Here is a 27,824-nt window from a genome sequence, read left to right as displayed (position 1 = left end):
CCAGGGATCGAGGTCAGAATGCAGAATCCTGAAGTCCTGATGCATCACAAGTTCGTGATAGTGGACGAGGACATTTTGATCACTGGCAGCACAAATTGGACAATGTCCGCGTTCTTCGGAAACTTCGAAAACATCCTTGTGACCAATCAGAGCCCGCTGGTCGAGCCGTTCTTAAAAGAATTCGAACGTATGTGGCAAGCGTTCAGATTTCCCGTAGAGTTCAAATCCGAGGACAATGTGGACGACACCGAAGAGTAACCAGTGATTCGGTGAGCGCATATTTTATCATAATAACGACCGTCGAATCGCGCGAAGGTCCGTGCGAAAGTTATCAAACGTGGAGAACGTTGACGATACAAATGCCGATTGAACGGAATCGTTTGATCGGAGGAGGAAATCGAACGTTTCGATGCGATATTAAAATATCCTCGCTCCGGTGCATTCGATGCAACGCAACGGTGCATGGTTAGTCGGTGTTCTCATCGGCCGATAGAAGTGGAACATTGTACGTGCATATAAATAGGCTAGCCGTATGAAAATAGACGTCGGGCCGTTGGACCGAAGGATCGATGATGATCCCCTGCGACTAGTCGACCAGTGGCTGGACATTCTTCCTCTTTTCTTCTCCATCGATTATGAATTCACGGTCTCCCTCTCGCCTCCGCAGTCGACTACAGTCATTCCTTTCCTTCTACGATCCTCTAACACACTGTTCCGTAATCGAGTTCATCGAAATATTTAAGCAAACCATAGCAACAAACGTATCATCACAGAATCAAACTTAACCGACGATAATCATTCTTTTCCTTCCTTCTCTTACAAACCTTTAGGTTATTGTATATTTAGTTCATTGAAACCTCCAATCCCCCGTTTCTACGATTGTAACCACTCTTCCATTTCCTCCCCTATGATCTTTAAGCACAATGTCCAATAATTTCGTTCATGGAAATGAACTTCTGGTCTCCAATGACCAGCCGTCACGAAACGTTTGCCGAGTGCCACCCTCATGAAAAGGGTCGCGCTCGATCGCAATCTCAGCCCGCTGTATGAAGTGCCGTTCTATTCTAACACGACAAAACGAATTCCAAACGGTGGGTGTGGATCGCAAATAGAAGCCCATTTCCCGCGGCACGTTGGTAACGCTCGCCTCATGCGCGTAGAATCGCATGGGCGAGAGCGTGTAGCGTGTCGAAGTCGGCACCGAGAATAGCCGGACGCCGCACGGAAATAGTAATGCGCGAGCCCGAAATACGCATTGTATCCAGATACGATAAAAGCGGTGGCTCGCGCGTGTTACCTCCGTTTGACGTTCGCCGGCCGTGGTCCCCGAATCGAGTCGATGCAACCAATTCGAGGCGACGCCGCGCAACGGGGGAACACGCTGCTCCTCGACATGTATTTCGAAATGCGAGCACGGGCGTCGGCGATTCCGCGAACGGACCCGTCCGTTCTTCCCCCGAATCGCTCGATAAATCTCGCTGATTCTAACTCGTTGGAAACCTCTTTCGACCCGTTCCCCGAACGCGATTCGCGTCGCTGCTTTCGCGGAAAGGTCATTTCGCGTATTCGAACGGACGATCTTACGGAAAAAGATCAAGTCGATTGTAATCCCTCGGAGTAAATAACGCTGCAGTCGATTTTCCGTTTAATGGGTCCTGTCTCCCGTCGGTTTTCCCTTGCACCGTTCGCCGTCTTTCCCTCGCTTCCGTTGAAACTCGTTTCGTTCCCGTTACGAGCCAAATATAGCCGGTTCGAGGGTGGCTCGCGCGTGACCCTCCGCGTCAGATGAACCAGCGGAGGAGGAGTAGGGCGGTGAGTTTCCTCGCGGGTTAAGGGCAGGTCGGGACGAGCGGTACAATCGCGATATCGAGCGCGTAGTCGGGGAAGATGTAAGAAGGTCAGGGGTCGAGTGTGTTCCGCGGACGATTCGCTCGGCTGCTCTTTTCCACGTTTCGAGATCCGCGGATGAAAGGAACGGGAACGGTTTCGCCCGGGCTCGCCACGTTTCTTCCGCGGAAAAGTGTTATTTCGAAGTAGGTCGCGACAAATCGACCTCGCCGCGTCGCCTCTTCCAATTCTAGCCCGATGGTTCCCGGTATCCTCGACGCGGCCGCGGATCGCTTCGCTTGAAGTTCAAGTCGCTCGAGACGCGCGGGGAAATGTGGTTGGATAGATGAAACGGCCTCTGGCCGCGGTGCAGCGTGATTCTATGTAATAGCAACGTTTATTTAGATAATGTTTAGTTAGAAAACATTGCTTCCGCGCGTTAAGGAGGCCCGGCGCGTTCGCGTTCGCCGCGCGTTTCTGCCCCTTGGTCTCTCGCGCACGCTGGCTCTATTCGGGACACTCGACGTTGTCCTGTTAACCGGGTGACGCGCTGATGGAGATTGATGGAAACCGGGAAGTTAAGTCTTTCAGCTTCCTCGGAGACGGTACGGAAATAAGATAATGGAGAAAATGGATAGTAAAGAGCTTCAGTTAGCTGCTCCGCGCGTCAACGTTAAAGTGAATTTTCCAATCGGAAACGTGACAGCAGCTGACGCGAAAAGAATTACGCTAAAGGGTGACGGTGTTGGAAATAAATGCAATCCGGTTTCGAAAATTCTCCTTCAATCGATCAGGATTGAACAATCATGTTTATTAAACTTATTATAAATCCTTCACCGTCCGTCTGACTCGATATTACAAGAGGTAATATTGCGAAAGGTTAATTAACCTCGTACGAGCCCCGTGGATCTAGTGATTAGCCAGTCAACAGGTTAGACGTAAATAATAAGGGTCCGACGTGAGTGCCATTTAATTAATACTGCTACAGAGAATATGGCGTGATCGAGTTTCGGGTATCCTAAATCGATGGGAAAAAGTGTGACCTATGAATAGAAATTGACGAGTTCACTCGTCCCCTCCCCGGTTAACAGGTTGTAAAACTCGCGTGGACCTATCGCCGTAGACAGAGGGGAGAAATTGATGGCGCGCGGGCACGATGAAGAGCCGCGCCGTATCGTAATAAATTAGCTCTACCAATATTGTACTCCGACGATCCTCTTACACCGGTCGTTCTACTAATAAATCGCTAGAAGAATATATGCGCGCTATGCGTATGCGTACTCTATTAACCGTTCGGTAACGCTTAAATATCATTCTCACAATTTCTTTCGACGTGTTTCACCCTCTTTCTCGATCCCCTTCTCTTTCCCTTGCTCGCGGTCGTCGTGCGTCACGACGACTCCGTTCGATCTCGATGCTCTCTCTCACTCAATCTTTCCCTCTCTCTCTCTCTCTCTCTCTCTCTCTCTCTCTCTCTCTCGCTGTTTCTCTTTCCGTCTCTCTGTTTCTCTCCGGTTTAACACGCAAGGCCTCGCGAGGTATGTACATACAGCTAGCTATACAATACATCGTTCCATGTTCTGGACTAAAACGATTAACGTAATAAATTACTAGGAAATCCGCAGTCATTATTGTCTCTATAGTTCGACACCGAAGAAACACCGATCCGCAGTTTACATTCGTGTTCGCCGCAGTCTTAACGAGTATATCTCTCTTTTGTTCCTTTTTATTTGTTCTCTCTCTCTCTCTCTCTCTCTCTCTCTCTCTCTCTCTCTCTCACACACACACACACACACACACACACACACACACACACACACGCGCGCGCGCGCACACACACGCACGCACACACACACACACACACACACACACTCTCTTTCTATCTCTCTCGCTCTCTTTTGTTATCTATTTGATCACATTCGTTTCGTACATGTTCATCGGTGAAAAGAAGAAGAGAAGGATCGGCCGTACCGCGACGCGGCGCGCGATCTTCGTGATCCAGTTTCGCTAAATCGAACGACGTCATTCCCAAAAATACAAAGTCCGACGGTCGCGTTTAATTTTTAACAAAACAATCGCGCGGGGAACGCCGAACTTCGCATCGGCGAGCGTTTCTCCGTGCTGACATACCGTTCCCCTGTCCCGTCGATCCGCGAGCACGACAAACGCGTGCGAACCTTCGGTCCCCGGGACGACTCGGGGGAAACCGGATCGAACTAGATCACGGAAAATCGCGAGAGCACCGCGTCGCACGGGACTCCTGTCCCGCGATGAAAAAAGGAAGCTTACGAAAATCGGCGACGATTCACGTTTCGCGACACGTTCGTCGATAATTGGTCCGCTCGTAGAGAAGAATAGACAGTGTGTAGGTGAAGAGTGTAGGGAGATGAAAACGAGTCGGAGGAAAGGAGTGACCGTGGGAAAAGTTTCCGAAAGGGGAACCAAAACATCGAGGAAGAACGAACGTGGTGCAGGAACAGGGTGTCGGGGAATTATCGATCGCCCCCGCGTCGCGTAATCGCGCGCGGGGACGCGTGGGCGGCGGCGATGCGCAGCCCAAGGGAATGATCGAGGATGTGCACAGGGATGAGTGGAAATCCGTTCACGTGGTCCGGACAGTTGGTTCGTCGTGCGGGAGAATGGAGGAGGAGCCGGCCGCTACGGTTTCATCGGGAACGCTCCCGACACCGTCCAGGCTGTACTTCCGTTCTCGGCGATTGCTTCTGAGACAAGGTTCACTGGCAGCCCTAGCCATCCCTCAGATACCCTCAGTTCCGAGGCTGCCAATCAAAGGTGGCTCACCGACGTTCGAGTCGCACTGCATCACCCACTCCCAGATCCTCTTCGTCACCACCTTCTGATCGATACTGGTCTCGAGACCGTAACTGTTCAGCAGCTTCCTCAGCTTGTTCTTGTTCTCGTCGACGTTTCGCTGATCGTCGAGGACAGTGTCTAGGTATAACAAGCTGTCGGCTCTCCGCGCGATCGTCTCGCTCGCGTCTACGGAGGTAGACGTCGCGCTGTGGCTGATCTTGTTCACGCACCACGAGTCCTTCAGGTACTTGTTGATCTCCGTGACGTGCGGCCTCTTCTCGGGCTTGTGCTCGAACACCCGCCTGAAGTATCGCAGCAGCCTGGGCGTGAAACGCCGGAAGGTGGGTGGTATCTTTGTGGTGCGCCTCTTGAGCCACCTCTGGAACGCCGAGTACTCGGGGTCCTGGATCAAGTCGGCGCTCTGCCAGGGCGGGTTGCCCGTCAGGCACACGAACAGCACTATGCCGAACTGCCAGCAGTCGGCGCTCCTCTTGCACGCGTACCTCTCGTTCTTCACTATCTCGTAGATCTCGGGGGGCTGGAACGACAGCCAGGTGCATCGGATCTTGTTCACCAGCGTGCCCTCGCGTCTGGTGCACCCGAAGTCGCACAGCTTGATCTTGGACATGTCCGCCGCGAACACCAGCACGTTCTCTAGCTTGATGTCTCGGTGAGCTAACTGCTTCGAGTGGATAAATTCGAGGGCGGAGGCTAATTGACCGGCGATCCTCTTGCAAGCTTCCTCGCTGAGACCACCGGCCCTCACGTTGCCGGCTAGATCGCCGTGGGGAGCATATTCCTGCGCGAATACGAAACAATTGTCTGCTTTGAACGCGACCGCGTACGAGCAGAGGATGTTCGGGTGCGGGCTTAAATGGTATGAGTAGTGGAACTCGCGGAAGAAATCCTTCTCGGTGGTTAGCTCCTGGTGGACGGCTTTCAGGACTATGCGGGTCCGGGTCGGACGATGCGTCGCGAGCAACACTTTCGCGAAGCTACCTTCAGCCAGAGTCTTCTCCACCTCGTACTCCTTGGATAGGTCCAGCTCCTCGAGCGGCACCTCCTGCACTCGGTGGATGCCGGACTCTTTCTTCTCGTGAAGTTTCATCTGTAATCAAAGCGCAGCCTGTCGTTACTGGTTCTTCTGACGTCTTCTCCCGGATAACTTCGCGGGCTACTTCAACGGTCGGATTCTCGGGTTTGCCTTGTAATATCGGACACGTGGCTGGCTCGTTAAATTGAATTTTACGAACCGGATGACTCTTGATCGATCGGAGGGGAGTCGTATGAAACTTTTATGTCCAATGCAGACATAGAATGTCTGAGTTAAATCTGTAGCCTCTATTTTCGCTGAGGAATTACTTGTAATAGTTCTTCAGTCCAAATGAATATTACGAGTTACTTAGATTAGATTACAGATCCTGAATTATTTTAGACTTAATCGATATCAACGTTTTAAGTTAGAAAAGGTTACGATTTGATAATCTAGCTTCAGACTCTATTTAATCGCCTTCTTCAATGACAGAAACGAATAAGAACAAGTATTCCTTTCCTGCCCGGTAAACGGGTTACAATCGATTACTCGATTTTAGGAGTCTATTTCCATTTCCGCCAGCAGTATTCTATTCATCCGAATGATTTCTGTCACGCTCAGGCCGTGACACGCCTCCGTGGCGTTCGCGAGCCTGATGGAATAAACAATTCTATTGAATTCTAAAAGTAGCTTCTATTCTATTTCCGCGGCGATGGCTCCCCTGACATCGGGAGCTAATCCGTGAATCTCGGTTTCCGCAAATAGCCGGGCGTATAAATGAATCATATAAATCAGACCCGACCCGATGGATATTTAATAACCGAGATTCGAAGCGTTGCTCGGATCCTCGAGCGTCTCCGTTGAAACGGAACAGGGGGGATCATGAATCAAAGGAAATTCGGTTGGCGGTCCGTGTACGCAAGGACGAGGGTGAATCTCCGCGGGTGGGGGTAGAATGCCGGAGGTTGGCCGGGTGAACCCAGGACCTTTCGAGCTGGCTAGATCAATAGCAAGGATCTCGCTGCGGCAACGCGCGTAAACCCATTTCGTTTCGTTTCCCTTTCGCGTCGTCTGGATCGGAGTAAATTTAGACCAAGAACAAGCGAGAAAAAAAAGTCCTCGCGATGGGATACCGAACGGAACTCTATCCTCTTCCAAAAGCATCGTTGAATCGTATTCGTAAAAATAAATCCTCCGGCGCGACGCGATCGCTCTGGAAAATGATAATTCTCCGAAGTCGCCGAAAACGTCGGGCTCCTTCGATTCTTCAGCTCGATCGATCGGCCGTCGTCGATACGATATTCCCGGCGCGACCGTGCGTATCGGATATTCGCGGTCCCCGGCACCTTGATTATTTCTTTTTCCCTCCGGCTCGCGCACCAGTTCCCACCGGTTCGACTCGGACAAGTTTTCGACGCGGATATATTTAGCGGTTCTGTTTACCGAGGTTATTTTAACACCCGCTAGAGATTAGCGAAGTAATATTTTCGCGTACGTCTTCGCGTTTAACGAGTTATTCTGAATGTCGGCCGGCGGGGGAGGCGCGGGTCGCGGGGCCGGATAGATAAATAGATACACGGATAGATTGCACACACAGCCAGGTGGAGGGACACGTACACGGGCGAAGGTCTGATACTAGAGGGACTGGCCTCGTATCTGGCGGCTAGACCGCGTCGTCTCCGCCGTTCGTTCGTTTTATCGTCTCGCGTCATCGGGGACAATCTCGTACGCCCCGTCCACGTTTCTATTCCCAACGCGATCAACGGGCTCGTATTCTTTATCATTCTAACCATCGGACATCTATCCCCTAACGCTTGTTATCCTACCAGCTTATAATGATCCAGCGTTTCTCTATTTCGCTAGAACCTTAGACAATAGAGGGTAGCTCGAGTCATATCTATATTAGGTGATCGAACACGGAACTCACCTTGATTTCAGAAATCCTAGTCGACTTCCAGCTGCGATCTGGACGAACGAACGTTGAAAAGTGCACGATTCACTGCGTGTCCTATCGGCGAAGCTCTCGCGATTGATCGTTCGTACCGATGATACGTCGATTCAATTACATTCTCACTGGGCCACTCGGCAGTGGTCGCACGTACGTATGGGGACACGATCGGCGGGGATCACGGGGCGCACAGCACGTCGGGGAAACTAGATCGGGACGACGATCGGACCGTCCGTCGCGTCGGTCCCTGCGTTATATCTCACTGGCGTGTCCTCGCGTGAACGGGAATCCGGGGGATAAACGTCACCGTGACGGGATAACTCGAGAGACCGTAAGCTCGGGCCGCTCGATGTCACATTTTCAACGGCGTGCGCGTGGCGTGGTCGCGTCTGGAGCCGTCGCGACGCCCTGCGCCGCTTTTATAGACCGGGCTCGTGACGCGCAGACGTGGATCGGAAAGGGGTACGGCCGGCCGACGATCAAACACCCGCGTAATTCTCCTTCCCTCCCTGGTTCCTTTCATTGCCACCCACCCGGCCGGCCTGCTCCGTGAACATTATCATTTTCTCCCCTTGATCGTGCGACGATAATTAGACGATCCGTCGCCGCGGCGAGGTTCAACGAACGAGGGACAACCGCGCGACGCGTCCGCGCCGGGAAACGCCTCGAAGTCTCACCGTTCCGCGGAACCTAGCACGATAATAGGCTGAAGCGAGCGTGCACACCCGCACGGCACCTTGGTACCGAGCCAAGGAAATTGTTTTTCGCCGCGCGGATCTCTCCGGATCTCGACGCCAGATAAATTAATGATTTTTCAAACGAGAGGCGGCCGCCTTGCCCTGCGACGCGCAACGACGTATGGAACTTTCCGGTCGCTTTGCGCCTTTAGCAAAAATCTCGATGTTCTAGTGGAATCCGTGGAGTTCCTTTGGTTCTGTTGTTCTTTTCTGTTTGAAATTTTTAATTCTTGTAGTCGAGGGGTAGGTGTTGTCGGTTGATTTGATGTAGGAGGGTTATAAAGAAATAATCAACGTTTTTTTATGAGATGTATGATATTCTCTGAGACTAACTAATGAGTGTACATGGCAAAGCTGTTTTATGGCAGTGTTTCGTGTATTGGTGCATTATATGACGCTTAATATTATATATAACTGTGTAATTTTATTTCGTATAGTGTCCAAAGGGTTCATATAATTAATATGTGAAATATTAAAATGCAAATAGCTGTTGCTTAATTTTTCCATATTCTCTTATTAGTTGATTTCAAAGAATGTCTTCTATATCTTATTGGAAAATATTGAACGTTTCTAGTGAAAATATGAAGTGCAAAGGGTTCGTATAATTTGTGGGCGAAGATGCACCGCGCGATTACTTCGGGATCGTTTGAACAGAAACTTTAGAAGGTTCGAAGTCTGAGGATTAGCTGCGAGACGTCGAGGGAACTGTTTATGAGAGTCTAGTTTGTAAGGGCTGTCTAACGTGGCTGGAGAAGCGAAGAAAAATAGAGGCTTGCTGTTTTATGAAAATGATACACCCGGCTATTTTTAGGGGTTAACAATTTTTGAGTGGCGGGAAATTTTCCACCGACGGTGTATCCCGCCGTCGACGCGCGCGCACGCACTCCCGGGTGTAATATAATCATTCCATGCTGCGATATTCATTTTCGTTTCTTTTACGCACGTTCGGCCCATGTTTTTTTTCTCCTTCCTCCTTTATGCTTACCGAATTACATTTGAGTTTAGTTTAGCTACGATGCTTACGCTCGTCGGGTTTCGTTGTTGCGCGCAACCATCGCCTTTATTATACCGTTCGCTCTACTCTTTCGTCAATAAATTCCCTTCTTCTCATTCGCTTTTTATATCTAACGCGTCGCTTTGTTATTCTTTGAACCTCGTGCATCGGATACATTTTAGTGAGAAGTAATCTCGTATCGCGCGCAAGGGTTATTCTACGTTCTCGTTACGCGAGATAAAGTCGGCGTGCAACGCTGTCGAAGTCGGAACAGCACGTTCGATCGAATCGATGAAGATGGCCGGAGGGCAGCGCGTGCACAATGGCCAAATGGAATTTAATTTGTACCAGAAAGTATTTTTAAGATGTGTGTCAAGTACACGTTGTCCATAGGGACGAATTGTACATACTGGTGCGACGACAATGCTATCGGCGCAGCGATATAAATAGAGAAAACGCTCGCGATGGGAAATCTGCGAAACAACCTGATCGATTGCCCCGTTTCTTTTTTATTCGATTTCTCCATCGCGCTACCCTTTATCCCACTGCGAACAGTTACAACTACGTTTTTAGAGCTTTTATGTAACAATTGTCAAATAATTTTGATACAGTTTCCTAGGAGAATTACTATTCTTCGCAAGCGACACGCGACCGAATTGTTTATTGAAATAACAGAACTCAGTTACTAAAGTTTCCAAGGGTAAAAAATAATTTATTCATAGTTTCTGCAATTCATACATAACATAAGTAGATCCCAGATCTTTATAAGAATATTTTCATTTCAATAAGAGTTCAATTTACCTCAAAGCACATAAAAATCTCCTTGAACTTTTATCACCTTTATCGAGGTCTAGAGGATTAAAATACCATAGTTAAATATAAAATTTCAAATCACTAAACAAACACACAGAACAATCATACGAAAATTCATTTGATTACGAGTGACGAATTTCTCCTCTCGGGTACAATATAAAAATATGTCCCATCCGATTGAAGTTCTCCAGCTCGATTAATCGCAGTCCGAGGAGGAAGCCAGCGTGTATTCCGAGTATCCGTAGGAATCATCAGAAAAGCTGCAGCTACAGTAGCTGTCCGAACAGGAACAGGAATAGTCATTAGAGGAGTAATAGCAGCTACTGCAGGAACACGAGCTGTCCGAGTAACTATCAGTTTCATCGCTGCTGCAGCTCGAATCAACGTCTGAAAAAGAAAACCGTATAAACTCGTCGCGCAGCACTCAACGAAAATTAAGGTTGCATTTAGAAAGACGTGAAAAAATGACACGAAAACCCGGAATAAAATGTTCTCCCGCAACACTGTTTCTAAAATAATCACATTCGAAAGTGTACCAGTCGTGTGTGCTATCGAATAAGCATCCACCGTGTCTGTCTATGTCCTACCATTTCTACTTCTTCCGAACACAACGCTGAAGCACGTAGGAAAAATTTCGCAGTGGATTGTCCCGTGGACGCGTGCCATCGAATAAAAACGTGCTAACGTGTCTATTCATAACTCTCTGTATTTACTTTCGGTAGTTTATATTTTTCATGCACTCGTTTCACGCGCACTCTCAAAAACCGATTATCCCAGGCAGAAAAATCTCCGGCGAGGAAGTTTCGTTTCACGTTTTCGTCTTATTTCTTCACAGGGATTCACCCCGAGTATCTTGAGCGCAACTGGCTCGATGCAATACCTGGCAAATGACCCATTATTTTCGCGACCTTCGTTACTTGTCTAGTGAACTCCTCCATGGCTCGGTTCGCCTTCCTCTCGTGCCGGCGTATTTTCCTCTCGTCGCGCCTGTTCTTTTCGTCGATCAGCCGTCTTTCAAATTTCCCGACCTTCCTCTTCTCGTCTGCGGGTCGAACCGAACAAATCAGACGTGATTCGAAGAAGTAGTTACTGGCAAACGGAAATAGACGTTCTCACCTCTGATCGGCGCGGATTTATCTTTCCGTCCCGCGGGTTTCGGCTCCTTGCACCCCGCTTTCGGCTGCAACTTTCCTTCCTTTTTGATTTTCTCCGTTTTCTCTGTCGCCTTCTCTTCGCGTTTCGTCTCCTCTTTCCAGGACTTCGGCTTTTCCTTCTTCGCATTGTGTTCCTCCTCCTTCGAACATCTCGAATTTTCTTGCTTCTCGTCGTGGTTCCCCTTTTTCTTCGAACACTTCGAATCTTTCTTCTCTTCTTGTTTGAAGGAGAAGTCCTTTGAACGTCTCGATTTCTCTTTCTTCTCTTCTTGTTTGAAAGAGAAGTCCTTCGAACGTCTCGATTTCTCTTTCTTCTCTTCTTGTTTTTTCTCCTTCTCTCCCAAGCATTTGGAATCCTCTTTCTGTCCTTTCGCCTCGCCTCCGACTTCGTCGCGGTTCAACGCTGTTTTCCCGAGAACTTTCGACGCGTTCCGATTATCAATCGCCGCGCCGCAATTTTCGTTCTCTTTCGACGTGTCGAGTGTCCCAACGAGTTCCTCCGGCTTCGCGAGGTCGCTGATTCGCGAAGATTCTCGTTTAGGAGTGCTCATTTCGCACAAGAAGCGACTGTCGAAGTCCAGCGACGTCTGCCCCGTTGTTTCATTCGATTCGTCAATATTTTCCGGCCTCTTGTCTTCCGTCGAGCACCCGTTTCTCGTTTTGCGAACCTTAGCATCGTTTTTCGACCGTTTCGCGGACAAACTCGCCCTCGATTTGACGTTGCAGGCGTCGCCAAGACTTTTCCGACATCTCGACGATTTCTTCGAATCATCGGCCTTCATCTTTTCTCTCTTCTCCGAATTTTCATTTTGCTTCTTTTCCTTTTTCTTCTCGCTCGCCGATTTCATTGCTTTATTTTTCGCCCCTGAATCACTGGACACCGTCGCCTTTTTTTGACTCGATTGCTGATTGGGCGATCTGCGATCCGTCTTCCGGAAATGTTTTGGCGTTCTCTCGCTGTCTGTTGCCGAGGGTAATCATGTAAATCCGCGAAATCGTAATGCCCGTCGAACGCGCTTACCTTTGGGCGCGTGACTCGGCTCGAGCGTCACGCGTTCTTTAAACTCGTCCAGCACATCTTGGATGAAGTTACGTTGCACGAAGTCGTCGATCTGGCTCCACGGATCGATGCTCAGGATCTGGTCCATGTCGAGAATACCTTCGGCTGTGCAGAACGAGAGCGCGGACCTCAAAGGAACCTTTTTGTGGCTCATATCATCCGTTAATCAACTGCTAATCCAATCATTACATTGTTACCACTGGAACTATCAGATGAACTAAAACGATCCATTCCTGATTTCTTTCATTATAGTTACTAAAAGAACTCAGATGCTTCGAGAAATTAGTAGAGACGCAATAACATCCAAATTGAAATATAAATCAATTAAAATCTCAACACATTGCATACTGGCAACGAGAAATCTCTTTATATAAAGACACTTAGTTATGTAACTTCGTTAATTACCACAGCATTTAAACAAATATCTAATTTCATTAGAACCGATCATCTATTTAAAATCTATTACATAACAATCTGAAATTTGATGAATTCAGTTTTCTGAAAATTAGACAATGTGTTAAACACACGCTTCTAGTTTCTAAAGAGAAATGTTCAAAAATCAGTCGAAGCGTTCGTTCTAGTGTGAATACGAATATCAGGCATCGATTTTATAATGTCAACTAACGGGTACAATTTTCTACATCGATTAATCGAATAATTAATCTTACCGCGGGGTATCTTCGTCCAAACGCCGATTGAAAAGACTGATCGAGCGAGGACGAGCGAAAGAAACGTCGAGAAACAATGACGATTGAATCCCTCGAACAGGTCGAGCCACGGGCGAACAGGTTGATGTAGGAAGCGAGTGGAAAGCAATCGGGCCGGCTTGTTTATTTGTACATCGCCGAAGGAACAACGTGATCGTTGTTTTCCGAGCGGTCAGAGCGAAACTGCGTAGAGCTGGACCGCCCGCTGTCGTTCGGAGTAATCTAGATCGAAACGATCCCCGCGCGACCGATATTTCCTGCGGCTAGAAACGCGAGGGGGTCGGCAGGGCGAGGAACGAGGTCCCGAAAACCGCACGGGGGGGGGGGGGGGGGGGGGGAGGGGCACGGATCCGAAGAGAAACAACAAATGGTGAGGCCGATCTTTGCTTGCTTGGTTGCTTGCTTGCTTGCTTACTTACTTTGAAACTCCCGTTCTACGTCAAACCGTGTATTTTCGGGTTTCTCTGTTTCGAGGATTGGAACCGGCCGCGCACCGCGAGTAGAGACGGGTGTCGAAACACGCGAAACGTCGGCGAACAACGACTAATTTAAGACACGCGCTCAGGGGAACTGCGGCCGCTGGCTTCGCTGACGACGACTCGTCGCTGATATTCGAAACGATCGTTATCGAAAGGTCGCGACCGGGATTGTTTGGAACACCGCTAACGGTCGTCGACGATCGAACGGTCGGTTGCCGCAGCCGGTTCGAATCGGCGAGGCGTTCGCAATTATCTCGAATGGCCGCGACGACTAACGAGCACCGGCGAAAGTCGAGCTCAAATGAGATTCGGGCATCCTCCGGCTGGATTCCAGCTTTTTCTTTTATTGGAGCTTCGTTGAAACTCTCCGCGGGTAGTTGTAAAGATATACTTGACATTTGTATACATTAGAATCATCATCTTTTCGTGGAATATTGTGGCATACATAACGTTATACTTTTGGATTTGATTTTTGGGAAGAATGACGTGTAAGATGATACGTTCGAATATTCGTGGAATAGCGATGGTAATATTCAATGGTGGAGTTGGTTTGTGTTTGTTCATTCTTTTCAATAGTTCGATTCTCTTTAACACTTTGACGTATTTACTTTCGCTAATAAGCTCGTGTAACATTTTACTATCGACAATTTGGAAGAAATGCAACGAAATTTCCCATTCTACTTGAAGTGGAAATTTCATTTGAAGATAATAAATAGCAAAATAGTGGTTTGCTTTGATCCGTAGGTAATGAATAACCCTGATGGTTGTTAAATTGGTCTAGAAATCTTCATCACGAGTCTCACTCGTCATTGTACGGTAAGGAGTTAATGAGAAACACGGTTAAACTACACGATGAGGAGCTTGCGTATCGTAAGCACGATTACTTTTGAGCATCAGCACGCGAAGAGTGTACTGGAGCTTTTGAAGTAGGCTTTGTATATTTCGAGAATGCGAGAATACGTCAAAAGAAATATTATTCCGCTTGTAAGGATGACTAGGTTTCGCAGAACACGTACGTCTACGGTGACCAGCGGTTCTCGTCGGAACAATAAAGAAGTTTGCAGGCTCGATCAAAAGAAATCGATAATTCAAAGTACCGCGGATCCGAGCGTCAATAATTGAAGAATATATTTACACACGGCGTATGTGTTGTTCAAACAGTCTCGGTATAACCGGCAGAAAAGCAGCGGTGGAAAGTAAGAATAATAACTTCTTGACATAAAGGGTTGGGACAGAAAACAGATACCCGGTGATGGCTAATCGTGCCCATTTCTTCTGTTGTTCACCGGTAAGGATTTATTTTCGCTGGAACCGCTTTCGGTGAAACATACTGTTCATTTTATTGCTCGTTCTCTTTCTGCGTAACACATCAAATGATGTTAAACACCCTTCCCGCATATAATACAATTATGTCACGCGTTCACTGCCATGGAAATCGCGAGCGTTTTACTTAACACTTATTCTCTCGAAGCGAAGGCAGAAACGATTGTTAATTGCGTTACGATCTTTGCGTTAGCCTATCACCAACTCGCTTTATGAAACATGTTTATTCCACATCAATCATCTAAGGTATCACAAACGAGCAATTCAGAAGCATCGGTTATCAATAATCAATTCAATTGCAATTCAATGAACCATCAATGTCCATACAATGTCCATCACAGTTACATACCATAAAATCGCATTTAAAGAAACAAAACGCCGAGAGGTTTTCTAAGCATCAAATCCTAAGGCAACAATCCCAAAAAACCGAATGCCTACACTAACGGTTACAATTCCAACATAAAATACGATTTTATTCCTCAACTGTTGTTTTCACCATCTATTTGCCAGCGTAAAAGAAAAATCCGCTAACTACGTAATCCGTGCTCTCCGCCGAAAGCAAAACACACAAATAAACGATCTCACGGGGAGAGCGGCGCCGATCGCGCGTAGATCCTCCCCGGGAACGATCCAGTGGGGTGTAGGATCGTGTTCACGCGCGACGCGACGCGACGCGACACGCTGAGAAAAGTCAAGGTGCACGAGACACGGGTGACGTCAGTGGCGCGCTGTAACCCGTCAGAGTTTACGACGGTCGAGTAGACCGGTCGCTTATAATAGGCGGGTCATCGAGTGGAAGAGGGTTAAGTGACGTCACCTGTCCGATGACCGCACGCCTTGCCACGCGGTCGCCGATGTCATCGTCGCGTTTCTCGCCCGTGACACGCGCGTCCGTCCGCCGTAAATGGCGAAACGCTGAAAAGGAAACGCGTGGGCCTCGATTTCGACACGATATCACCGGTGATATTTTCCCCGCGACCCTCCCGCCGGTTTCCCCCATGGAATTTCAAGGAAAAATCGAGCCGCTGCGCCGCGCCGGTCGCTCCTAGATAAATAGACTTCGCCACGGGACGTCCGGGGGATCTAGGAAACGTTACGTTTCCTCCTCGTTATGATAATATTTACATTTTGCCCGGCATATTTGCATTTCTTCGCAACTATCCGGCGCCGATCTTCCGCGTGACGGATCGACGGATCGTTCACGGGATTTCACGGGGAGGCTCGCGATCCATCCGGGAAACGATCCGATGACAATCCGGGCTGGCCCCGGGCGACGAATATGTAGCTTCCACGAATCGGCGAGGCGTAGCGGTTATGGGACGAGTTTTCTGATTCGTCGCGAGCCGTATAAAAGCGAAGCTGGGTCCTGGGATCGGGAATCAGTCGATCGCGGACTGCTGGAGCGAACATGATCAAGGTAAGGGATAGAACTTCGGGAACGATACGTTGGAGGCTTCACTTGGGGATTGTTGGTTATCGATTTGTTTGTTGAGGTCTTGTGTTTCTGTTATTGTCGTTGGTTGGTTTGTTTCGGTGGGAATTGACACTTTGCACTCTGTAGGATACAGTAATGTAGTTATAATATTAAATGTTTCAACGGATCTCAAGTACTCTAAGGTTATTAGATTTTCCATGCATCCAAATTTTGTGCTAAGAAGGAACATAAAAGAGCCGAGAAATGTTATGGTATTTTTAATTTTCGCTAGTATTGTAGAAATTGGAGTTGCTGATAGATTACAAAATCGTCTGGAGTGCTAAGGGTTAATAATTGAGAAAGATTCTGGAAGGGAATTGAGTTTCATTGGTTTCTTGGGGGATTCGAATAGATGCGCTTTATTTTCAGTTTTTAATCGGTGGGAATGGCGATGTAGATCGTGGCACGTTGTCTGTAGAGTAACAGCTGAAACTACTGTATGATAACGGGGATATATAGAGGCTTGAATATTTTTCTTATAGACATTTGCATCATGCTTGAAAATAGACTTAGTTGAAAGGCTAGAAAGGCCGACATTCGCAGTAATCGATAGCTCATGTAGATATAGAATTTAGAAAAGGATGTCTATTTCTGTATTGTTCTTCCTATATCTATGGCCTGCCTTTGGAACGAACGTAGTTTCTCCTTTTGGCGAACTATTCGTAGCGAAACATCTTCTATGATTGATTTCTTGTTGATCCTTCGATAAAGGAAATAGATTGTTAACTAGATTGTTCCTAGAAGAATCGATCCATTTAGATCTTGGAAACTGGAGGGTTAAAAATACACACTTGGTATCTATATTCGTATAACTGCATCGATCAAAATCGACGTACACATTTACTAAATTATGCTCCAAAAACTCGATATGCGTCAAATTAACGCAATCGGTAAACCTAATGTTAACTTTAGATTTATGGACGTTTATTCTACACTTTATTCTATTGGCCCTAGAAAAAGTACGCATTCATTTAAATAGATCGCGAAAATTGTAGCTTAAAAACTAGATCATTATAATGTATATTCAAATACACAATTGAAATCAATTTAAACTGCTACTGAATAATGTTTAAAAAATTCAGTTTACGTCAAATTGACGCGTTCCGTAAGTCTAGTGTTAACTATGTTCCAAGTGGCTACGATCAAGAATGAATGTACTGCTTACGGCGTAAAATTGGAAGGGATACCGGAATTTCGGAATTATTATAGATCATAGTGTTATTACTCGGGATCTGCGAGGTTCTGGCAGTCCCGGAAACACCTTGGAGTCCCGATATATCACCGGGGATGGTCTCACCGCAGCTTCCTGGCTCGGAGAATTTAAACGAGAAGGTGTTGCCGCTTTCAAAGCTGATTCTTCGCGAACCACCCGGCTTTCCGGGAGAGGGGAACACCGTGGAGAAGATTCAAATGCCTTCGGAGCTACCCGGAACGAAGAATTTAGCTGAAAAAAGTATTCCATTCTTGGTCCTGGAGAAATTGTCGCGTCCTCTCGAATTCGGGACTGAGAACTGACGAACTTGATTGTTGAAAAAGGAGAAATACATACGAGTCGATTTAATTACTGTTTCACCGATTATTCAGCTACTTAGAATACCATTTCCTCGGCAGTCCTGAATCTTCCCTTTCATTTTGTAGCTCGTTTAATTGAAAACCCGACATTTGTCATTCTTTTTCTGTACGAACATCACATCGAAGAGAGATCAGAATTGTTGGCTAATCAGATAAAAATTTGTATTAATGAATTTGCAAAGCAAGGATGAAAGATGTAAAAATAGTTGATCGATATTATAAAGTATTGAGATTCATCGAGTTTCCACTGCGAGGGTGTTATCTTACATAGATAACAGGGAAACCTGCGATGCTCCATCGGTGAGCTAGTTTCGCCGACAACTTGTCGGCTGGTCTGGAACAAATCAGCTGGAATGCGAAGGGTGGGCGTGACCGTGGGTGGATTGTTTTCTTCGAGGAACTGTTCACCGGTTTTGCAGCGCCGATTCCTCGCTTTCATCGTATCCGTGCGGTTAGAGCTATCGATTGAGAGCAGCGGCTCTAGGCGGTGGCCGAGAGATGACTCTATGAGTCACGTTCACAGTACCAACGGAACTTCCAATAAAACCAACTGTTTTCAAACCAAAAACAACAAAATCGTCGTAAAGCGTACGAAACACAAAATGGGAAAGCATCGCTTCATCACTTTGTTCTACCACAAACAATCAAACATATATTCCAGAAATATTCGGCGTTCATTTATCTCATCGAAGATCATTTTCGAGGATGATAGAAAAGAAATCGGTCGAGACCAAAAAGAAGTCGAGGAAGCCAAAGGGAATTAAGGAAAATACCATCCCTTGTTCCTTTTGTTTTCCGAGGGATGGAAGGCAGGCGGTAAATCGGGTAGCAGAGCGCGGCGGGCAAACTTGATTGCGAGCTACGGTCGATTTGAAGCGTAACTTGGGAACATATTCGAACGAATATGGAGTGGCGGAGACCCGGTCGCGACGAGAGGGAGATTGGTTCGTTCGCGCGTCGTTACCGCGCGCTGTTCCGCGCGCACGATGAAACGAACCGATTGTGCACCGGCGATCGATTATCAACGCTCGACGATGGCCGCTTTCCTAACAATCCACCGAATTATCCGACCATACGGGTAATCGCGTTACTTCATCAATTATCCGCCGACGCTGCTCGCAATTAAGGCCGCGAAATACCGACCCGATAATCTTTCGCATCGGCATACGTAATTGGGCCGAGCCGATTCGAGTCCCTGCCGCGCGTAACAACGAACGGCCGGGTCCCGGCGTCCGCGCGCGCGGCCATTTTGTCGGGGAACGGCGGGCCCCGGGCACCGGCGACTGGCGACGACGCGTCCATTTTCGAACCGGGCGTGTTGCATATTCGACGCGTGTCGGTTGCGTTTGAATATATCAATTCCGAAGTGGCCGATAGTTCGGCGAATATGCAAATCCCTCTGTAACGATCAAAGGGGAAAATATATGCATATACACCGATTTATATACGTGTCGCGCGCCTTTTGATTTTCGATCGTCACCGAACTGTGTACCGTCCTCCGCGATCGCGGCCATGTTTCCATCCCGCGGCAACCGGCCCTTGTTCCCATCGCTACCGTACACTCTCCGGAAGATGATCTCGGGGGAAGTAGTTTCTTAGAAGATTGAATGACGCGTGTTCCCTTTTTTTATCGTCCGCCGTTCGTATTCGAGCGGCGGCGACAACCCTCGGAGTTCGGGATAGGAAACGTATCCGGCCGGAACACCTTACGAAGTTGCGGAGTCGGGAAGGTGTAAATTGGAAAATTGCGAGTCTCCGAATATGAAATCCGGCCCAGATGTTCATGCATGAACATGCGTGATACATGAAAATCCAGTTTCCCGGGATCCGCTCGCGATCCCGCGCCGGGGAACGTGGGATCTCGCGTTTCTCGGTGGAACGCGTTAATGGGACGCTTCCCTCGGACTGCGGAGGAATCGAAGGGTCCAGGGAACAGACCGGTAGGATTGAATCCGGGATTTCTTGCTGGGCGGAACGGGTTTCGCCTGAGCTGTCCGAGCCGTTTGTGATCCTTCTTCTCCAATTTCACATAACGTAAACACGGAACACGGCCGACCGTGCGCAGCGACGCTTGCACGGCGGAAAAAGGAAGGGAAAGAACGGGAAGGGAGAGTATAGGGAGCACGGTGGACGAAGGAGAAGCGAGGGTGGAAAAGAATATGCGCATACGGTGTCCGGATGGAATCTGTGCCACGAGCGGGGCAGAGGTTGAACGCGCGGAGACAGGAAATCACGCGGCCGGAAGGAAAAGTTTTCGATAAAACGAACGACTCGGCTCTCCCGGCTGCCTACCTTCGAAGTCGCTGCCGTTGGACGGGAGTTGCTCGCAAACCGCGGTGAACGTTAATTCGCTTAACGGGCTCGTTTCTCGTTTTACTCGCACCTGCTACCCCCTGTTACTTGGCTCCTTCCCGCGTTTCTGCGTCCATCAAACCGTTTCCCCGAGCTCGTGTCGTGCTCCTTCGCTTGGTTTTATTGGTTGCGAAGGATGTGGTTTTGTGTGCGGTGTAAACAGATCGTTCGCATTGATATTTCGTCGCTTTAGAAAAAGCTCGTTGAGAAATATAAATGGGAAGTGGAAAACTGTTTCTTGGGTAAAGACTTATTACCGACTATTAATGGACTACTTTTGTAACGTCACTCGTGGTAATTGCGGAAGTTTTTCTTGAATAAATATTTCGTTCTACTGATCATTATTCCGTATTTTTATGTAGGTACTATAGTGATTCATTGGATTGAGTGGTTGTAAGATACAAATAACTTCGAAGGCCGAAAGTAATATAATTTTCTCGTCATCCTCGAGACCCGAAGGGCCGGCGTTGAACAACGCCTCAACTCTTCGCAATGCGAGCAACGTTTCCTCGAATATTTCATCAGTGGCACAGCTCGTCGAACCGCACAGTAATTGTCTGGGAACAATGATAACCGATTGCGCATCCAGCGCACGATCCGATGTCCCGCAGAAGTAACTAACGCGTTCGACCGGGTTCCCGTGGAAGACGCGATAGAATTATTGTCACGCGTATCCTTCAACTGGCAAGAATCTCCCCTGTTTCCCCGAAAAACGCCAGGCCGTAGACGTACATCGAACGCTCGCCTAACCGGATTTTACCGAAACGAACCGCGGAGGTAACAAGTGAAAACCGGCGAAGATTAAAGAGGAATTCCCGGAGCCGACCTCGAGTGATCTCGTTACTCCGCTTGTCTGATTTGTTCTATCCTGTCGATAGCTAGTATCTCCAGCCGTTACTCTCCGCTTTTCCCTTTCCGCGAAACGTCAGCGGCGGGGAAAAGCATCGCCGAGCGATTAATGGAAAAGTCTGCATCCGTCGGTGAACACTGACAACAAACACCTACGAATCTCCCTCGCTCTCCCAATCTCGAGATTTAAAACCTTAAAACATCCTACCTAGAAATAGAACGGAAGTCGCTCGTCCCTATCAGTAAGCTGACAAACTTAGCAATCCCCGATATCATCTACTTTCCTCGCGTTCTCCTCTTGTCGATCGTTGATTATTCGCGAACAGCCGGGACAGCTGTCGCGAGTTTCGATCGGGTCGATGCGCAAAGGAGGAACGTCGGGCTCCGCGCGTTACAATTTTACCGATCCACGGCCTCGCTTTGCAATTCCGTGAACGGTGGCTCCGATGGTCGGTCGGAAGCCCGTTAACGGGCGCTAATCGGGATTCCATGGGAGTATATGCCCCGTTTTCCCCTCGGTTTCGCAACCGTGTTTCTCTCTTCCTTCTCTTCTTCCCCCGTCAAACCGGCCCGGCGTAACTCGGTACAGGCCTGCCAGCTCGCTCTTGCTCTCCTCTCTTCCCCTTTCATGTCCAGATCGGACTATGATACACAGGAATGTCCGGGATGCGGAGAGCGATGGCGTAGGGCTCTCGGTTGACTCGGCACGGCCATTATCGTGATTACATTAGGTGCTATTCCGACGAGTAACGTCGCTCGCTCGCTCGCTCGTTCGGTCAGCCTCGCGACCACGAATCATCTCTCGGTTTCCCGAATGGTACAATTCGATGAAGCAAGCCGAATCTAAGAGGACCGACGGAGACGACGGAGTACACCGTGCCGGAACGCCGAAGCTTTTCCTTCTAGCTTCTCTATCCTTACTCTGCCTTTACCTGAACGCGTATCCTATTTCAACCGAAATTCCGTTTATATTCGCGATTTGATCGCCGCGGAATGCACTTTGACAGTTGCGATGTTTACTGTGGAATGTTAAGCGGTGGAGAAATATTGGGGAAGGTACGAAGTAATAGGCGCACAGAGATTCGCGAGTCAAATGCATCGATTGGTTATCTTAGTCGCATCTACGTTAGCTGTCTCGGAATTTCCGTTACCTTCGCTGATTCGTGTCATTCGATAAACTATAGACACTATTATCTAATGTCTCAAACTCTATTCAACGAAGATCGTTTCAAACAATATATATTCTCGAAATCCCTCAAAACTCAAATACTCAAAACAATTTCCTGCTTTCAAACAAGAAACAAAAAACGAACACTATAATTCATAACAAACATATCCTCATTTCGACCCCATATATCCTATAACCCGTCTCGCCTCGGTCGTACCGTAAATTTCCTAATTGCCATACTAGCAGAAGTAGCTTCAACAAGACACGGTCTGAACACGCTGATCGAGATGAAGCGTTGGTCACTTCAGGCGTCGCGATGGGAAAAGGCCGGCGACGGTAGGAACGCTCGCTAAGAGTTCCCAGCGGTAATAGGTCCAGGCGACGGTCGTTTATGCCGCTCCGTCCCGAGACTTTATTCCAGCTAGATATATTCCCGCGGGATCGCGAGACGCGGGGACCTAACGTTTTATAACTCGCCGGTTCTCCGGCGTGCCGTATAGCTGGGTTACCCGGCGACACCCGCCAGACGTCTACGCTTTTACGTTTTTCGCCCCGTCGTCCGCCCCCGACCTCCCTCTTCTCTCTCTTCTTCTCCTACGCGGCGTTTCTCTGTGATGTAAATGGTAATAGATTATGGTGTCGGGACGCGAAGGATATCCATCCCCCGCGGGGTAAAGGGGCTCGATCCGGCCGCGTTATCCTCGCTTCCGTCCTCGGGGCTGCTCTAGGCTCGCCGGTTCACTTTTTTCCCGGGGCTTTCCGCGGGCTGAAGTCGTTTCCCGCGTAGAAGTCGTCTCTCCGCGTAATTTCATAAGACCGCAATCTACGCGACGAGGCGGAAGGGAAATGGCCGCAATGTTTCCCTTCGCAGCCGACAATGGTACACTGGGCTAAGCCAGCCCGGGGACAAGGGCGCTCGCCGCCTGGAAGTTCATTCCTTATCACCCCGTTTCGCCGCGGTCGAGACTTTTACCGGCAGCCTTTTCCTTCCAGGAGACGCGAATTCTCTGATAATAATGAACGGCGAGGGCCGCCGTCGTCGAACGTGTAAATTCGCGCGCAAACGAAGCGGCTTTTAAGCAAATTACATTTACCAGACCGCGGACGGTCAGACGGGTATAGATTTTTCCGGGGGTCGCGGTGAATTTCTCGGGGGCGATCGTAATTAACCCTTTGCCCACGGCGGAATATTGCGTCAACGTGTATTTCTAAGAAAGTGCATTGAAACTGTGGAAACACTGAATTCAACTGAGTTCAATTAATTTAAAATAATCACCTTTATACAGTGTACGACCAACGGAAGATGGAAGTGCTGAATTAGAATTCACTTGCGTCTGGTTTAAGAGAGTTCTGCAATGATTGTCAATGACAGGCAACAGTACATGAAAACTAAATTTTCAAAGTTACTTCAAACGCCAACAGTAGTCAAGAAGTTAAGGTTTCATGGTCAAAATACGAATTTTAGTATTTAAGATTGCTCGTCGAGGCGTTTTTTGGGATAGACTGCGACGTGGAGTAAGAAATGGGCGCAGTAGTGTTTGGTTAATTGAATTAAGATTCACTTAGCGAGCCAATTGTTACTGAGAAAGGCGCTTGTTCCGTCAGTGATCGTCCGACCGAATTTTCCAACCGAGACAACGCCAGAATGAGAAACACTGTGCGCAACTGAAATAAAGAAAAAGGATCCGCTCTGTATAAAAGCAATTTCAGCAATTGCCAGAAAATAATTCCGCGTCCATTAGCCCGTTCACGTAATTCGTCGATGCGCGTCGAAATAAAATTAACACCCTCGGCGTTCCGGTGCGATTAAATGTGCCGACACGCGCGTTACGATTAAAATGTAGAACGCGCGGCGCGATCGGGTACCTAACTCTTCCACGAGCAGCTCCGACTAAAAATGGTGGCGCGTGACGACCTGTAAAAACCAGGGAACACTGCGGAATACCTTAGAAGGCGCGTTAAGCCCGGGCGATTCCGAAATCTTCGGGACAAGAGATGCAAATTCGGCCATTCAGCCATCCGAGGAGTTCCTGCCGGTCCTTTTTTCCTCGGGGATCGCGGACCGAGCGAGATATCCGGCGCGATCGTTCAAAAGTGGCTTCGTTTGCCAGTCGAATCCGTGTCGGCGGACGGAGAGGAGTAACGGGGAGGGGTAGGAAAAAAAGGAGGAAGCAGCGGAACCGGGAAGAGGATCCAGTAATTTGCGACGCGGCTCGTTCGACGGACAGAAACGATTCCAGCTCGGCGATGAATTTAATATTTACACGCAGCGGAACTTCTTCGTAATGGCTCCCGTTTACCGGAGTTTTGCTTGGGAGAGAGTCCTCTTTCCCAGTTTCACCACGGCGGCCGCGCGCCGTTCATCTCGGTTTCCCGTCGTTGCGTTCGCGGCAATTTTTTGAGTACGCAATTATTATTAACTTTGGTCCGACGAGCATGAAAAATGGGCAGAAACCGGGAGAGAGAGAGAGAGAGAGGAGAGGACGGAAGGTGGAAAGTAGAGGGAGCGGCGGAGGTAGCACACGAGGGCCGATGGGAAACTGGAGCGGTCGACGAGGGGGTAGCTGCGGCCGCGGGTGAATGCGCGTTGTTGTATACATCCTCGCCGCGTTTCCGTGCTTCGCGTAATTACCGACGAACGAAAGCTTAATCATTGCCGACTCGCCGCGCGGGAAATTACCGACCGCCTCGCGAAAGGATCCTCGTGTACGCGATAGCCTGGCGCGCGGCAATAACGAGAGCGTATCGGGACACGGACCACCCTCGGGTCCTTGTTTCGTGTTTCCGCAGGCGCTCCTTCGATCTTCACGAAAATCTTCTTTCGAAACCTATAGTCCTCGTTCCGTGTTTCCCCGGTATATCCTTTGATCTTCACGGAAATCTTCCTTCGAGGCCCTACAGTCCTCGTTCCGTGTTTCCGCAGGCTCCCCTTCGATTTTCACGGAATCCTTTCGAAGTCTACAGTTCGAGCAAGCTTCATCTCGTCAGGGGTTAGGATTGAGAACATTACCTTACGGACCGCAACGAATGCAGTATTAGATCAATGTGTTTTGCCTATACTGTTACATTCAGTCCCTAGAAAATAATCACGAACAGAGAACAAAGAGATCGAGCGTCGAGACAATTCTAAGATAACTATTGATCAAGTGCGACATGGATAAGGGATGAAATAAGAAAAGAATAGGTCCACGTAGCTACTGTTATAGTCGATTCAACGAGACGATGCGATAAACGTAAACAAAAACGTCCGATAGCAAACTTATGCGCCACCGAGATAACGGTATGTGTCAATCGCCGCGCTTATCTCCGGAACGCTTTGTTTATGTCCGCCGCCTCGTTCCGTTGAACAAACTATACTCCGATATACCACGCGTACCGGAGTCGCGTAGTCAAAGATTAGAAGGAAAAATCGCGTCGGCGGCCGGAGGAAGAAAGAAGAGGCGGAGAGGGTCGGGAGAAAAGAGTCTTTGCCGGCGCACGAAGTTGCCGGTAGACACGCGAGGACGCGATCCCATCGATCCTGTGCGCGCGCTCGCGTTTCGCCTCTATCGTCCCGGAGCGGTGGCCGGATGGAAATTACGACGCACGGCGACGTCCGTCGCTTTTATACACCATTAGAAATCGTCCCGATCTCGATCTTCGGGATCTCGCGTGCGGCGTGCTCCTTGGGCGACGCGCGATCGGATCCGGCGCGCGTGAACGGCCCATCGGCTTGACTTTCGTGACGCTTTCGTAACGCCGCGGCGTCCGTGGGCGCCGCGTGGCGTCGCGAGATCGATCGATTTCCGTCCTTTCTCGCCCATGATGGATCGTCTCCTCTTCCGGACCGCGGTAACAACCTTCCACCTTCGTTCCGTCATTCAACGACCGCAGGTCCCTCTTCTTCGGCCAGGCCGAGAGGCCGCTTCGATGTTTCCCAGCGTGTCACGTGTTCCTAGCTGGCTGTAAATAATGCGGGGTATATGGGGGGTGAACGGAAGAATGGAGGCGACAGTCGGAGGAAGCTGTTTCGTCTACGGCTCGATGGCATGCTCGCTGCGGAGGATACTTGAATGACTTACGGCTGGGAATTAATCGCGAGCGAATGGTTGATTGTCTGCGAACTCGGTCGAATCAATTCTGACACAAATAACTTCGTACATTTACTCGGAACTTCGCTAGTTCCGCGTTATATTAGTTTCTTGGAGGTTCGAAGAGGTTCCGGTGATTTTCTGGTGACTCTCTGGTGTACCATTCTCCTCGCTCTGCTTCGCGGGAGGCTTCCATTATCAAACGTCTTGTAGCTGCGAGACTATCTAAACATACATTTCTACCAAAAATGTCCAATGTTTCTAGTCTTACAAATCACTGCGTCGTTCACTCTGTATTCCAATTCCTTGTACCTTACATATTCAATCAATCTAATTATCGAACCGTTGTCTTCCGTTAAACTTCTGTCTATTACATAACGTATATTATATTAAGTATATTACAACAATGTTACAGATTAACAGAATTTCTGTAGGTCTTAAGACAATATCGTTCATAGTTCACGACGTGCTAGGTGCTGGTCTTGGTTAGGTCTTGGTTAGGTCCGACGACCAAGTTCGAAATCTCCTATGTGAAAATGAACCTGGAAGGAAAATTGTAGCAACAAGGGGAACTGTGGAGTAGGGGGTCAAGTTGTGTCATAGATGACTATATCTAGGTCTGAGTAGATGAATCTTGAAGAGATATCAGTAGAACTTTCGCTGTTTCATAGGAATTCACTCGATAACTCACGATACCAAGTACACCGAGCCAATGCGTTAGCATGCACCGCAATTCTTCCAAAGCAACACCAATGGACCATCTTTAAGAAAATATGCATAAGGATGTGTGTGTTGTTCTCCAACACTGCGATGTTTATAAGTGAACGAGGCGAAAAGAGAGAAAACAAGGTCAAGTGGCAGTCGGCGACGAGTGCCTGTACGGTGTCAAGGCTTTCGACGACGAAATGAATCCTCATCGATCAATTAAATCTAAAAAAACTTTCGACCCGTCTGTCGAGTTCCGGCTTGAATCCGTCGATTGCCCTCCGTTTTTTCGGCGCATCGTTTTGGTGCCGCGTGGCTAATCTAACTTCCGAATCTGCTTCCCAAAGAGCGGCAGAATGAGGAAGGGGTAGCAGCGATCCGCTCCGTTGCGACGGTACCGGAAATTCAAGCCGGGAGGCGGCTTATGGTAACGAGTGCGTATCGAGCCAGTTAAACCGTGCACTCGTGTATCGCCTGGGTTAGTCGCGCGCGGCGCCTCGAGAATCGATAAGACGCAACGAAAGCTCGAACTCGCGCGGAGTGCGCGCCCCTTAAACGCTCGCCCCCGCCGCTGCCGCCGCCGCCGCCTCCACTGCCGCCTCCGTGCTACGAACCCTCTCACATCGTCCGACGCCACGCGAGAGAGACCGTATCGAGAGAGGAATAATCGAGGCCGCGCGTCGAGCTATGCAGCCCGCGAATTTCGAGGCAATTTTTTTCAATTTCTCCATCGCATCGCGGCCGA

At 48.7% G+C, this 27,824-nt stretch overlaps 4 protein-coding genes across 17 annotated transcripts in view; 2 read left to right on the top strand and 2 right to left on the bottom strand.

The window, feature by feature from the left end:
- The window catches only part of zuc (Mitochondrial cardiolipin hydrolase zuc), a 122,212-nt gene that overhangs the window by 1,836 nt on the left and 92,552 nt on the right, over nucleotides 1-27,824 (top strand). For all 7 annotated transcript variants that reach the window (XR_013000091.1, XM_031976757.2, XM_031976756.2 and 4 more), the window contains one exon: nucleotides 5-269. Coding sequence is in view for 6 of the 7 variants with exons in the window: in XM_031976757.2 (XP_031832617.1) it covers nucleotides 5-258 (254 nt within the window). In the remaining variant the exon portion in view is untranslated. The remainder of the gene's footprint in view (nucleotides 1-4; nucleotides 270-27,824) is intronic.
- On the bottom strand, nucleotides 2,206-8,025 carry meng (serine/threonine-protein kinase meng-po). Its single transcript, XM_031976751.2, has 2 exons — nucleotides 7,602-8,025; nucleotides 2,206-5,749 (listed from the first exon to the last, which is right to left on the bottom strand). Exon 2 carries the CDS (start codon nucleotides 5,747-5,749, stop codon nucleotides 4,586-4,588), a length of 1,164 nt encoding a protein of 387 aa, XP_031832611.1. The 5' UTR covers nucleotides 7,602-8,025; the 3' UTR covers nucleotides 2,206-4,585.
- On the bottom strand, nucleotides 10,054-13,769 carry LOC116426971 (uncharacterized). Of its 8 annotated transcripts, none has more exons than XM_076373919.1 (6): nucleotides 13,507-13,769; nucleotides 13,049-13,350; nucleotides 12,342-12,597; nucleotides 11,283-12,281; nucleotides 11,047-11,208; nucleotides 10,054-10,553 (listed from the first exon to the last, which is right to left on the bottom strand). In XM_076373919.1, the coding sequence occupies exons 3-6, from the start codon at nucleotides 12,532-12,534 to the stop codon at nucleotides 10,363-10,365; spliced, it is 1,545 nt and encodes a 514-aa protein (XP_076230034.1). In that variant the 5' UTR covers nucleotides 12,535-12,597; nucleotides 13,049-13,350; nucleotides 13,507-13,769; the 3' UTR covers nucleotides 10,054-10,362. The 8 variants fall into 8 exon arrangements, with proteins under 8 accessions (XP_076230034.1, XP_076230033.1, XP_076230032.1 ...); XM_076373918.1 differs by having other exon boundaries at nucleotides 12,342-12,585; XM_076373917.1 differs by having other exon boundaries at nucleotides 12,342-12,553.
- LOC116426979 (uncharacterized) lies at nucleotides 16,025-17,912 on the top strand. Its single transcript, XM_031976761.2, has 2 exons — nucleotides 16,025-16,306; nucleotides 17,573-17,912. Exons 1-2 carry the CDS (start codon nucleotides 16,298-16,300, stop codon nucleotides 17,876-17,878), a joined length of 315 nt encoding a protein of 104 aa, XP_031832621.1. The 5' UTR covers nucleotides 16,025-16,297; the 3' UTR covers nucleotides 17,879-17,912.

This window comes from Nomia melanderi, chromosome 14, assembly GCF_051020985.1.
Source record: "Nomia melanderi isolate GNS246 chromosome 14, iyNomMela1, whole genome shotgun sequence".
NCBI lineage: Eukaryota > Metazoa > Arthropoda > Insecta > Hymenoptera > Halictidae > Nomia > Nomia melanderi.
Note: the sequence above shows the minus strand (reverse complement) of the source record. Positions and strands in the feature narration are given on the sequence as shown.

What these genes read in the sequence shown, in the direction of transcription:
- meng (XM_031976751.2), bottom strand. Translation starts at nt 5,749, where the DNA reads ATGAAACTTCACGAGAAGAAAGAGTCCGGCATCCACCGAGTGCAGGAG.
- LOC116426971 (XM_076373919.1), bottom strand. Translation starts at nt 12,534, where the DNA reads ATGAGCCACAAAAAGGTTCCTTTGAGGTCCGCGCTCTCGTTCTGCACA. An exon ending in TAAATCCGCGCCGATCAGAG is followed by an intron (nt 11,209 to 11,282) that starts GTGAGAACGTCT and finishes TTCGACCCGCAG; the next exon opens with ACGAGAAGAGGAAGGTCGGG. An exon ending in AATAATGGGTCATTTGCCAG is followed by an intron (nt 10,554 to 11,046) that starts GTATTGCATCGA and finishes TTTCTTTTTCAG; the next exon opens with ACGTTGATTCGAGCTGCAGC.